This window comes from Aplysia californica, unplaced genomic scaffold (genome assembly GCF_000002075.1).
Source record: "Aplysia californica isolate F4 #8 unplaced genomic scaffold, AplCal3.0 scaffold00029, whole genome shotgun sequence".
NCBI lineage: Eukaryota > Metazoa > Mollusca > Gastropoda > Aplysiida > Aplysiidae > Aplysia > Aplysia californica.
In genome coordinates, this window is record NW_004797299.1 from 2,234,771 (window position 1) to 2,246,843 (window position 12,073).

The 12,073-nt window shown below is 41.7% G+C and overlaps 1 protein-coding gene across 1 annotated transcript; it reads left to right on the forward strand.

Annotated features, from left to right (window-relative positions):
• Window positions 1–526: 526 nt before the first annotated feature.
• Window positions 527–10,999, forward strand: LOC101847792. Its single transcript, XM_005091394.3, has 7 exons — window positions 527–672; window positions 3,086–3,252; window positions 3,563–3,793; window positions 5,606–5,816; window positions 7,353–7,517; window positions 8,621–8,679; window positions 10,546–10,999. Exons 2-7 carry the CDS (start codon window positions 3,131–3,133, stop codon window positions 10,874–10,876), a joined length of 1,119 nt encoding a protein of 372 aa, XP_005091451.1. The 5' UTR covers window positions 527–672; window positions 3,086–3,130; the 3' UTR covers window positions 10,877–10,999.
• Window positions 11,000–12,073: the final 1,074 nt, after the last annotated feature.

The window sequence follows — 12,073 nt, forward strand, 5'->3', positions numbered from 1 at the left end:
ACACACACACACACACACACACACACACACACACACATTCTCTCTCTCTTTCACTCATTCTCTCTCTCTCTCTCTCTCTCCCAATGACGGCAAAAAATATGATAAGAACACTGGTTTGGCAAGATATAATTGCCGTGGTCAAATGTGGGTCGAGTCTCTTGCCAAAATGGCGAGTTTTGTTTCTGCTCAGTCAAAGCGGTTGGTGACTAAAGTCAATTTGTATATTGCTGTGGAAAGAAAATAACATTAACTTCAATTTTTTTAAATTGATTTTCAAAACTCCCCGAAGACATCGCAAGAACGTAAGAATTTCCCACGAACAGAGAGGTAGTCACATTGTGTGTAGTGTAAACTATACTATAAGATCTTGCATCACTGAGACGAAATAATATAGCTTTTTCGACGCTGCGCAAAATGTTTTAATTTCAATCGATTTTAAATTAGGCCTAGATCTATCGCACTTCAATAGTCTTCTGGCGAATGCGAAGTGAAATAGTGACGCACTGTTAATTAGGTCTAGATCTAGAGAGGTTAGGCCCTAGGCGTACGTTGAAATGGGAAGTCCCTTGAAATGCACAGCGACCCGGCTATCTGAATCTGAGAAGCTCGACAAGTCAAACTTTGGTACTCACATCCATCAGTTCCTCACAAGTGCATCAACACGAACAAAATGTGAGTCAATCCTTTTTCCGCTGAAAACGACGCATTGATAAAGGAAACATTGCATAATTTTGAATTAATGATCTTAAATTCACAGATTTAGAGCTAATGATAGATCTATATTAATAGCGTAACAGTTATTGAATGTATAAATAGATCTAGATTACATCTAGCGTGTTATACATGCCCTACAACAAGTACTTAAAGACATTCTCTGTTTTCCTGGAAGCACACAGTGAAAGCAGTCGGTTAAAGTTTGATAAGCTATTATAAACTTGCACAAAAAAGTCAAGGAACAAAAATTCAAAGACAGATAACTGAAAACTTTTTATCCGAATTTATTCAGTTTTTCCAAAATGATGATTTCGACTCTCTAGATTATGTGAGTACAATTTCAAATTTCAACAACAACAAGAAGTTTACGCAAAATGAGCTTAAATCACACTGGTCGGATTTCAAAAGTCGGGACAGCCATGGTTCTTCATGAACATTGTGAATAGTGGGTGTAGCCATCCTGGTTGATCAAACATTCGGTGCAGCTTCGACTCATGGACTGGAAATGCCTTTGGAGAGCTTGTTGCGATAGTTTCTGCCACTCCTGGACGAGGTAAACTCAAGAGTTGTTGAAGGTTTTGTGCAGGAGGGTGGTTGGCCGTTTTACACCGATCAATGTGATCCCAAATGGTCCAATCTGCTGCAGGAGAGGAACAGCAAGGGGTTGTGGGATTTCGTCCCTGTACCCTGCCGCAGTCAAATTGCCCTGCATAATATGGTTCAGGGGGGTCCCGTGGTGATCTGAGAAGCCTCCCCACACCAGAACGGACCCTCCACCGTTGGGCGCCACCTGTTGGATGCAGTCAGAGTGGAACCGCTCTCCTCGGTGCCTCCAGACGTGAGCTCGCCTGTCTTGGTGCACCAGGTTGAATCTGGATTCGTCCCAGAAGACTACCTGGTCCCACTGACGTCGTGTCCACTGTGAATGGCGAGCGGACCTCGTCTGGCGAGCTGCCTTGTTGGGCGGCGTGTACCTTGGGCGTCTGGCAGGGACACGAGAAGCGAACCTGGCTCTACGGAGACAGTTCCTCACTGACTCCTCGCTCACGTGGACATTAACTGTCATCCGTCGTTGGCCCCTGATTCGGTCTGCAGTGGTGGTTCGTGACGTAACGGACTGTCTGACAATGAACCGGTCGATCTTGTCGTTGGTCAAACGTGGCCACCCTGGTCGAGGCCTATGGTGGACTTGCTGGTCGCCCGCCATCGTTTTTGCAGCTTCCATATGACGGATGGGGACATTCCAAGTCGACGTGAAACGACTTGGAACGTGGAGCCATCTTGTGGGCAGGCAAGGGCTCGTCTTCTGTTGACACCAGGCAGCGAGCGTCTTTTAACCACCGTGTTGCAATGAAACATGGCTGAAAAACGCTGGCTTGTAAAGGTTTGTAAGTGAACGATATTCACAGCCAAGACATCTGTTTAGCACGTGACAAGCTCAATTTTAGCCACCAGCCCCTATGCCAATGTTGCAAGGCAGAGAAATTTAGTCAATTTTTCATGCTTTTTGACAGTGTTTTGGCATGCTCCACGTCGTCACTTTGAAGCTCGTGTGGGTAAATTTGCTGTACATGCAAACTGTGGCTAATTGTCAGTGCCTGTGCCAAGTTTGGTTGACTGAACGTAACGAGTTTGCGAGATATTGAAGTTTAGATTTGACAGGTGAAAACACAAGTTGTTCCTTGACTTTTTTGTGCGAGTTTAGTATGATGATTCGTTTTCTCTGTATATAAAAAATATTAATACAAGAGCGGAATGTTGAAATGCTGCATTGCCAATGCTTCCCCCAATCTAATTTGAAATTATGAGCGCAGCTCTGTCTGCTGTTAATCATTCGACCAGGTATTATTCAGTCCCATATACAGCTGTGAGCTGCTTTTATTCTCCATATCCATTTAAACAAACAGGAAACTTTATTTAACAAATGAGTATTTAATTTTATATGATGTGATGTGGGCAAAAGGCCCTAAACACTGAATAAACTTGCGGTTAATTTATAGAATCCCTCCCGTCTCATAGAGGGCGATATTTTGTAGCTTTTCCGTTTTTTTTATGGGCCTGAACACGATTTTGGCATTTAAAAACTTTGCAAATGGTTATCCCCTCCCCCTCCCCCCTCCACCTAATGACTTAAAAATCATGCATAAACAATATTTAAAAAACCCAGCCATGGCATGGAGAGCAGCCGCGAGACGGGAGTGATTCTATAAAAATACCAAACTTTGCTTACTTACTTTCGGATGCAAATAATTAATTGTTCATCGTGGCGAGTTACAAAAGTGACAGTGGCCGGATGAATTCCTTCCGCAGAACAAATGATTTGCTTCTAACAATGAAGTATGGCATAACTGACTTAAACTTAAACAAACAGGAAGGAAGTTTGCGCACGACACAGCCCAGTATTTCCCCCGAAGTGATGGCAAACAACAAACAGGTCATCACCGTGGTCTTCCTCGCCACAAGCCTCTTCTTGGCGCAGCGTTATGCCCGGGGCGAGAGCTGCAGGACCAACCTGGGACCTGGCTGTTTATGTATCAGGTAGGCCTAAACAATCATTGTGTATGATCAGAATAAGCCTTTTTTTACCTTTTTTTAAAACAAAATTATTATTACTATTATTATTGTCATTATCATTACCATTATTATTTTTATTATTATAAGGATAATTGTAAAATACTGATAAATATAAAACTAATATCAAAAGAAGCAGCAACAATAGCAACAAGAAGTACTTTAGACCTACTACTGTCCTTTTTTTCTATGTTTAGTCTAAAAAAAATATTTCCGCAAAGCCCCGACCTTGCCGAATATCCCTTGTTTTCCTCATCATCGTATTCATGCCCATCAGAGAAAGGGCTACTGTCCACGTGACCTGTCACACATTAGCTCAGTGGACGCGCCCCTTAGACGAGTGGAACGGCGTGGAAAAACTAGTGGTCATATGCCTGGGCGAGGAGGCCACCGTGAGCTTGGAACACCCTCTAGCGGCAAACCTGACGGCTCTCACTTTGACGTCACTGGAGGTTCATGACTGCGGCTTGCGGGACTTGGGCCCGTGGGCGGTGGATAATCTAGTCAGGTACCTCCACCGAGCGTTTGTTTCTGGATGTCATTGTGTATAATTCAATGCTGTTTTCACGGAAGTCTTTTAGTACAAAGAAGAAAGTTCTATTCCTGTATGTGAAACGTGTTTTATGATATTATTGTGTTTTCATCTGGTGCACTGTGTCCCACCTATCCCAGATTGGCGTTGACAGGCTGGATCGAAGTGGTATACCTCCTGAAATGATCTAAAGTGTGTAAATGGGGACGTAAGATAAGTTTTCACAATCACTTTACGTAAGCATGACTAATCGGAGAGGAGTGCTTTCAGCTGGACAACTACTAATTAACAAGGATAGCAATGTAAGTACAGATGGCCTTAAAAAATTGCAACAAATAACACAAAGAGGAAAACCGAGCTGGTCAAGAACACAGACAACAGGAAAGAAAGGGGTACCATGACTGAATATGTCTGCTCCAGACCTGAGACCTGCAGAAAAAGTAATCATTTTAAACTCAGTGCCGTTCTTCGACAAAATAGTTGGCCAACAATTTTGTTCAAGATAAGCACTGCTAGAATTAAATTTATTGCGTTGTGTGCGTGTGGCACCGTCCCTTATTTTCAAGGTCCACAACTCACCGACAAAACTGTTCACCAGTTATCTTGTCGAAGTGTGGTAATCTATATACGAGCGCCTATACATATAATTTCGTACATGTGGATGGTTGTTTTCTATGGCTGAAAAAAACTACGGAAAGTAGGACCATGAAAAAATGACTGAAGGTAGTTCAAAGACCAAGCTCAGTTTTTATCAAATCAGTAAGTGCTTGCATAAGCTTTAAAAAATTATAAAAATAGAAAACACTATCGGCCGTTTATGATTTTCCCGTTCGTCATTTCAATGCAGTGTTCAAGACATTTCGCTTTCCATAATATAGAAATTGCTCTTCCGCCGGAAATAAACAAATATCAAGTGTTCGTCACTTTGGTCGCCTAAAACTTCCGAACCACTTAACTTTCGAATTTGAAAAACAATAACGGTGGTTCAGAATCAATTAAAGGGTGGCCAGTGATACAAAGAAGTCTGAAGCCAGAGTAGTTTAATTTTCAGCTTTTCATTAGTTTCGTTTAGATCTAATCTTTGGAAAGTCCGTCTTCTAAGACGCCATTGTAAACAAGTGCGACTTCCCTTCACATGCTGTGCGCACTGAACCCAAAATTGACTTGACGACTAAGTATGTTCACCAAACGTGGTACTCAGGTAGTAAGCTAATAAATAAAATAAAGAGAGCAGCGTAAAATATCGTAAGGGCTTCAACGCCGAATGCATGCAAAGCCGAATTGTAGGCGTGCTTCCAGAAAATCCCATCAACTCCATAATGTTACAAACAGAATTGTCTACAGATTTTTTTCTCTCCCAAACTGCACTGTAACCCTTGATTTAAATAAATGTGATAAAATTGTGTCTCGTTCATATTCATGTTAAATTTATTTTTTTTGTGTGCAGAATACGTTGTTTTTTGTGTTTTTGGTTGTTGTTGTTTTTTTTGGGGGGTAGTTTTTTGTTCTTTTTCGGGTTTGGGGGGTTTTTCAGTTTTTGTTTTATGTTTGTTGTTGCTGCTGTTGTTGTTGTTGTTGTTGTTGTTGTTGTTGTTGTTGTTGTTGTTTTTGTTGTTGTTGTTGTTTGGTTGGTTGGCTCTTTTTTTGGGAGGGGATGCTTTTTGGAGGGTGGATGTTGTTGGTGTGTTTGTTGTTTCCTTATTCTCGGTTTTGTAGTAAATGGACATCGTGTGTTTTGACCTAGAGCCTTCGTTCACACAACTTCATTCATTTACAATAATCGGCCAGAGAGACAGGCCTTCAGCTGGACAACAACCGGCTGAGCCGCATCCCCCTGGCTGTACGGACTCTGGCACTGCGGGAGCTGTACTTCTACGACAACCCAATCACCGCCATCTGTGCTGGAGAACTGCCCGACACGCTAGAGATTCTTCGACTAGAGGCCGCCGACCTGCGCTACATAGACCCGGACGCCTTCGCCAAGACGAAACGCCTGAAGGTTCTAGTAATCTACGGCATGAATCATTTCTTCTTGTCTTTGCTCTTCTTTTTTCTTTTTTTTTTTTTTTTTTTTTTGGTACTGCGCTCGCAACTGCATAAGGTCATACTCATATAAACACGAAGGGCACATTAAACATTTTCAGTGGGTTACCAACTTGGTAGGAAATTTGGAATTTTGCCCGGGTGGCGGCTGAAACCTACTCTTATCGATTTTAGACCACCAAGAAATCTTTAACGTGCGCAATTTGCACATGGGCCCTCCGAGATGTTTCGCCCTTGTCTGAGAAGGCTAGGTGTAGATCTTTCCTACCAGAAGATCAGGGTGGTGGCTGAAAGACGGCAGTAAGAAGGAGCCAAGGAGCAGCAGTAGAAAGGCTGCAGAAAGAGTCAGGATCCCAGAGAGGGAGCAGAGGGGGTGAGGGCAGAAAATACAGACGACGAAAGCAGATAACAGAACGTTGTTAGAGAGCAGGAAAGGAGAAAGGAGACAATTTTAGGGAAGAAAATGTTCCGAACCCGGGACCTTTGAACGAGAGGCGAACACCGTCCTTTATCTCTAGGCCACGAGAGCCTCCTTCCCCCCTTTCTTCTTCTTGTTGTTGTTTCGTTGTTGTAGTGGCTGTTGTTGTTGTTTTGCTGTTTATGTTGTTTAAGTTGTTCCTGATGTTGCTTGTTGTTTTTGTTGTTGTTGTTGTTGTTGTTGTTGTTGTTGTTGTTGTTGTTGGTGTTGTTGTTGTTGGTGTTGTTGCTGTTATTGTAGTTGTTCTTATTCTTCATCTTCTTCTTTTTCTTCTTCTCCTTCTTCTATTATCGGCACAATTTATATCACTCAGGATGCAGGCCTCAACATTTTCAGTCACGGTCAAACTGGGCTGAGTTGGCACATAACGTACAAGCAGAAAGCCTAAGCTGCTCGAAAGAAATTCCACTCCAATGGGAATCGAACTCATGTCTCCTGTTTGTAATGGCTAAGCGCCTAACAGCTAAACAATAGACTCCGGTTGCTATCTTTCTCTTAGGCGTTCATGGGCTCTTAGAAATAAAAAGGTATTTGGCCCTTATATGACCTTAATAATGTGTTGCAAGAGTCTCAACTTACTTACTTTTGTACTTTTTCATCCTGTTGCCGTTAAGCGTCGAGGGGAGATGCAGTTTTCTATGGTAGGCTAACTCCGCAGCTCTTTCAGTTGTGATGTTATGTTTTCTTAGGGTTTCCTTGACACCCTCGATCCACCTTTTGCGTGGCCTTCCTCTTCCATTATAGCCTGAGTGCTTGGTGTTGTAGGCTCTCGAGGCTGGTCAGGTGACATTCGTATCAGGTGGCCAAACCATTTTATCCTCTGTCTTTCTATGTAACGCAGACAGGACTCAGTGCCTATAGCTGCTCTTACTTCTTCATGTATCTGCCTTTCTCGTCTTGCGAAGTTAAGGGTTTTGCGGAGACATTTCATTTCGCAAGCGTTGATTTGGCTTTCATGCTCAACGCTCTTACTATAACAAAATAAAGAAAAAAGTTTATCCGTTATCGCTACAGGTTTTCAGAGTTCCTGGGGCGAAAGGTCTTCATTGTATCCACCCCGGAACGTTTGCCAACACACAGTTAAGACAGGTAGACGTGAGTGACTCAGGACTCACGAGTTTGGATTTCTTGCTGAGTGTCGACAACAACTGGGGTGGCCAAGAGCTTCCCGCGACGAGGGTGAGTAATAACGGTAGTTTAGGGTCTGGGGGGGGGGGGTATAACGTCCATAGGGATGGATTAGATGTACTGGTGAATTTATTTTTTAGAATGAGTGTTTTGCTACCCAATCGACTCATATTAGATAGTTTAGGAAGCGGGCGTTGACCACGCCTGTCAGACAAATCCCAGCAGCAAGACCTAGACTAGATACGGGAGGAAAATTCTCCCCGCCCGAGAATCGAACTCGGGTCTCTTGTGTGCGGTAGAGTATATACATTCGGTACCGTTGTACAAAAAAATTTTTCCTTGTTCTCAACCCTTTTATCCACACGCCACACCCCCTCCCCGACCCCTTTCATACATTGAGGTTCTCTCAGCCTTCCTGCCTGTTGCTCCCTCTCCTTCTTTCCATTTATTGATCTTTCTATCTGTCTGTCTCAAAGTGAAATGCTCGCAGCTAAAGGGATTTGAAAACAACAACAACAACAACAACAACAACAACAACAACAACAACAACAACAACAACAACAACAACAACATCTGTCTGTCTGTCTTTCTCTTTTCATATCTATCAAGTTATCTGCCTTTTGGTTTATTCGTTCATCTATTAATCTCATGTATCGTGCATGTCTATATTTTCGCCCATAAACGTCAACAACTACCAATAATTATTGACTTCAAAGCGTTAATCAAGATTCTCACCAGGAGACTGTTCAGATGTCTTAACGCAAGATGATAACACGTTTCCACGATATAGTGTTTTCAAGTGGTAGTAATATAATGGGGCTTCTATCCAAGACACTATTTATGCATATTTACTCTTATTTCAAATGATTGCCTTTCGAAAATGTTGTGCAAAGGTTGGGGGGGGAGGGGGGGGATTTACCCCTAAGTATTTTATCCGTTTCATTTGATTATGTAGGGATAAGTACAATAAATGATGGATGTATTATTCTATGTTTAGTCAACACTTGGAATGATTTAATAACAAAACTTACACGTTCATTTTTGTCTTCCTCTTCTCATGGAACGATATTCTAAACTGATAATCTTGACGACATAAATGAATGTGTGTCTCTGCCAACTCCACCGGTGGTTTTGACGGATGTGTCGTTGGACAGATTGAAGCTGGAGGCAGCAACGTAATCTGTGACTGCTCTGTGAAAGAGATTGCCTTCAGGTAGACGCTTCCTCAGAATCACAACGTTCTATCTGATCAGTACCTAGTTTGGAGTTACTTCTTTTGCGTTAAAAATTTTGAGTTTCACAATATGTCAAGATTTTTTCAAAGGAATTCTGTCAACATCTTGATAACGACTCCGAAAAATCTTACGATTTCGATGGACCAGGTAGAACATTTGGCTTTTGACCTCATTGCCTTAGTAACTCAAAACGTCCAAAAATGTCAGATAGAGATTTGTAATTCTGAGGTGGCCAAATGACAAGTCAACGTTGAGATCGTTCCCGTTCAGTTCTATATTATTTATCATAGTTCAATGCTTTCTGGGATGACACCTTCTCCGATGAATTTACCTCATCGGTAAATTTTTCTTCCAAGCAAATACTAGATATAATATGGTGTAATTAGGTTTGTTAACCAGTGACATCTTCATTCACTTTGCTTCCCAAAACCATAACTGCCTCAATGTATAGCCTTCTGGGATAAAGGGGGCTTAGAGAGGGGGAGTGGTGCTTTGCAGAATTCCTCAACAGCCATCGTGTTATATTTTCTAGTCAGCCCGGCTGGACGAAATGAATTAGCGTGGTGAAACTTGCTGGTGTTGTTTGTTTGTTGTTGTTTTTTTGCTGTTTTTTTTGTTTTTGTTGGAGGGGGTATATTTATGTTTTTTCCCTTGGGTATGTAAAAATGTGGACGGTCGATATCAAACAGGGTAGACCAAGATACCTTAAATATAACACAAGATACAGAACCAACTCGCCGTGTCAATCAACTGCCCCAGCTCAGCTAGTGCCGTCTTCCTATATTGAAGAGCTTTCCTTAAGCATGAACAGTAGAGTAGTTTCCCCACACACAATGTAATAACACCAAAATATTATGGTCCAAGATATAATACGGTTACAGGGGGCAGTCTCTTTTTCTTGTTTTGAGAAAAATATTCGTCTCAGCCTTGAAAAACCAAGTACTCTGCATTTGAAAGGATCTTCATCGTATCTTGTATAGGATACATGTAAAACTTTGTTACACCTCTACTGTCCCCTGTCACTTGTTAGCATGGCTACACTCTTTGATACAACAGGGCTCCACCTTCTCTGATATCTGGTTTGGTATATTATTTCATGAAGTTGCTGACCACTGTTGGATTTCACTTTTTTCAATGTATGGTGTAGAAGGTCTTCTCTATTTCTCTTTGCTTTTACTTGCTCATCAGCTCAGTTATCATCAGGTCCGTTTTCATATTTCTGTTTTCGTAACCAAGGCTTTTAGCCTCCTTTTGCTGATCTTTGAAAGTGTAGTGCAACAGTGTATCAAGTTCTTTGAGGACATTTTTGTAATTTGTTTTTTTTATCTATCTGTTTTACTTTCTTGAGAAAAGGAAAAGGAGCAAACTGGTGGTACTTATTCATTTGTTCCTGAGTGCTGTCTTGCACCAGCGCCTGTGGTATGACCAACAGTTGTAGAAGCACAGCTGGTTGTTTAAATGGCCGTTCGTGTTAAATATTGTAATAATTGTAAATGTTTTACTTCCCAACGAACACAATTTTGATCGTTTAGGAACAAGCTACTTCAGCCTTGACTGTTAAGGCCAACGCAGTCTAAATGGGGTGCAACATCTCGAATGACAGACGGAGATCTTCAATAAAACAACTGCCCCCCTCGAGATTTGAACTTACACATTCTGTATTTGTTTCATTACGTACCTCGATGGAGAGTCTGACTCTCACACCACGGACGCCTGTACTCAATAACGTTTAAAAGTACGAAGGCCGAGTCAAATTTAAATCGTTAGTAGAATATGCACAAACTACAACGTTCACATGGCTAATTCGTCTGTAACTTCGAAAACTTATTGATCTCATTCTGCAGATATGGAGACGCCCTAAATGTGGACTGTGTGAAGGAACTCAGAGACGGAGAGGCGTTTAAGATAAAGAAAGGAAAAGCCTCTTCTTGGGAGATGAAATTTGCAAACTGTCCCACTGACACGCCAACAAACCCACCCACTGTTGCGAACGGTTGCTTCAGACAGGGCATGCATGAAAGGAGTGAGTGCAAGAGATGGCAGAGTGTTCCCTTCCGAGTGGGGGAGATTAAGGAAGATCCTTATTTAGCTTTGGCCGGGGAAGTTCGGCATCAGTCAACGTTTATTTTGGTATCCCTTTTGTTGTTTATCGTTTGGATGGATTTTGTTGCCTAGGTAAAAGATGAAATAATGTGCTGAAAGATGTTATTTGTATGATTTAATTTTGAGATAAGGGAAGGAAGGAAAGAAACACACACACACACAAACACACACACACACACACACACACACACACACACACACACTCACTCACGCACGCACACAGGCAGGCACAAGCAAACAAAAACACACACAAGCATAAAAAGAGAATGAGAGAGGGAGTGGGGGAGAGACAGAGAGACAGAGAGAAAGCGAAGAGAGACACAGTACTGATAGACTGAGAGACGTGTTATGTATTTGTTTCATTACGTACCTCGTTTGAAAAGGTGTTGCGTACAGGTGCAGTAAGTGAAATGGAGAAGAGAACGGGGGAAGAGCTTCGAATATATCGATAATATTCCATAATATTCTTATCAAATCCTTAAAAAATTAGTCCCCTCCCCCCCTTTTCCACCACCCACACCTGTTTTTCAAAATACTCTGTTTCTGTCAAAACATGCTTTAAAAGAAGGTGTACAGTAAAAACGGATGATGGAGCAGAAATTGGTTGGGTTTTGAATTTGCTTACACTAAGATTTAATCTTGAAAAAAAAAAGAATGAATAACAATATAGTTGGGGTTTGTTTGTGTGTGTGTTTATTGGAACAATAAATATTTTCCATAAACTATGGAGTACTTGACTTTCGAATTATCTATTTCGCATCCTGCTTGCTTGTTAATGGTTGGTGTTTGTGTATAGTGTATACCAGTTTTGGGTGGGGGTTTTCTTCTTTTCTTTTCTGGGCGCTACTTGAATTCGCGATTTGTTACAACTGTCTAAGAATTCAAGTCGTTGTTGAAATGTTGGGCGACTGATCAGAGAAATTGAAACACCAGTACAAATGGCCAATAATGTTAGTTACCAGCTTACTCAACTACTGAAACATCCTAACATCCCCATGACAACAAAACTCAAAATGATTAACACCTTATTCATCCCAACACTCACTTATCAATGCCAAACATGGACCACGAACAAGACATTAGAGCAAAGAATTACAACGTGTGAAATACGATGCCTTAGAAAAGCAGTAAACAAGACCAGGCGAGACAAAATTAGAAACTCAGTAATCCGAGAAATGGTGAGCACAAATGGTGTCATGCATCCCATCCAACACTAAAGAATCAAATGATTCGGACATCGCCTACGATTACCAGCACACCATCCAGCAC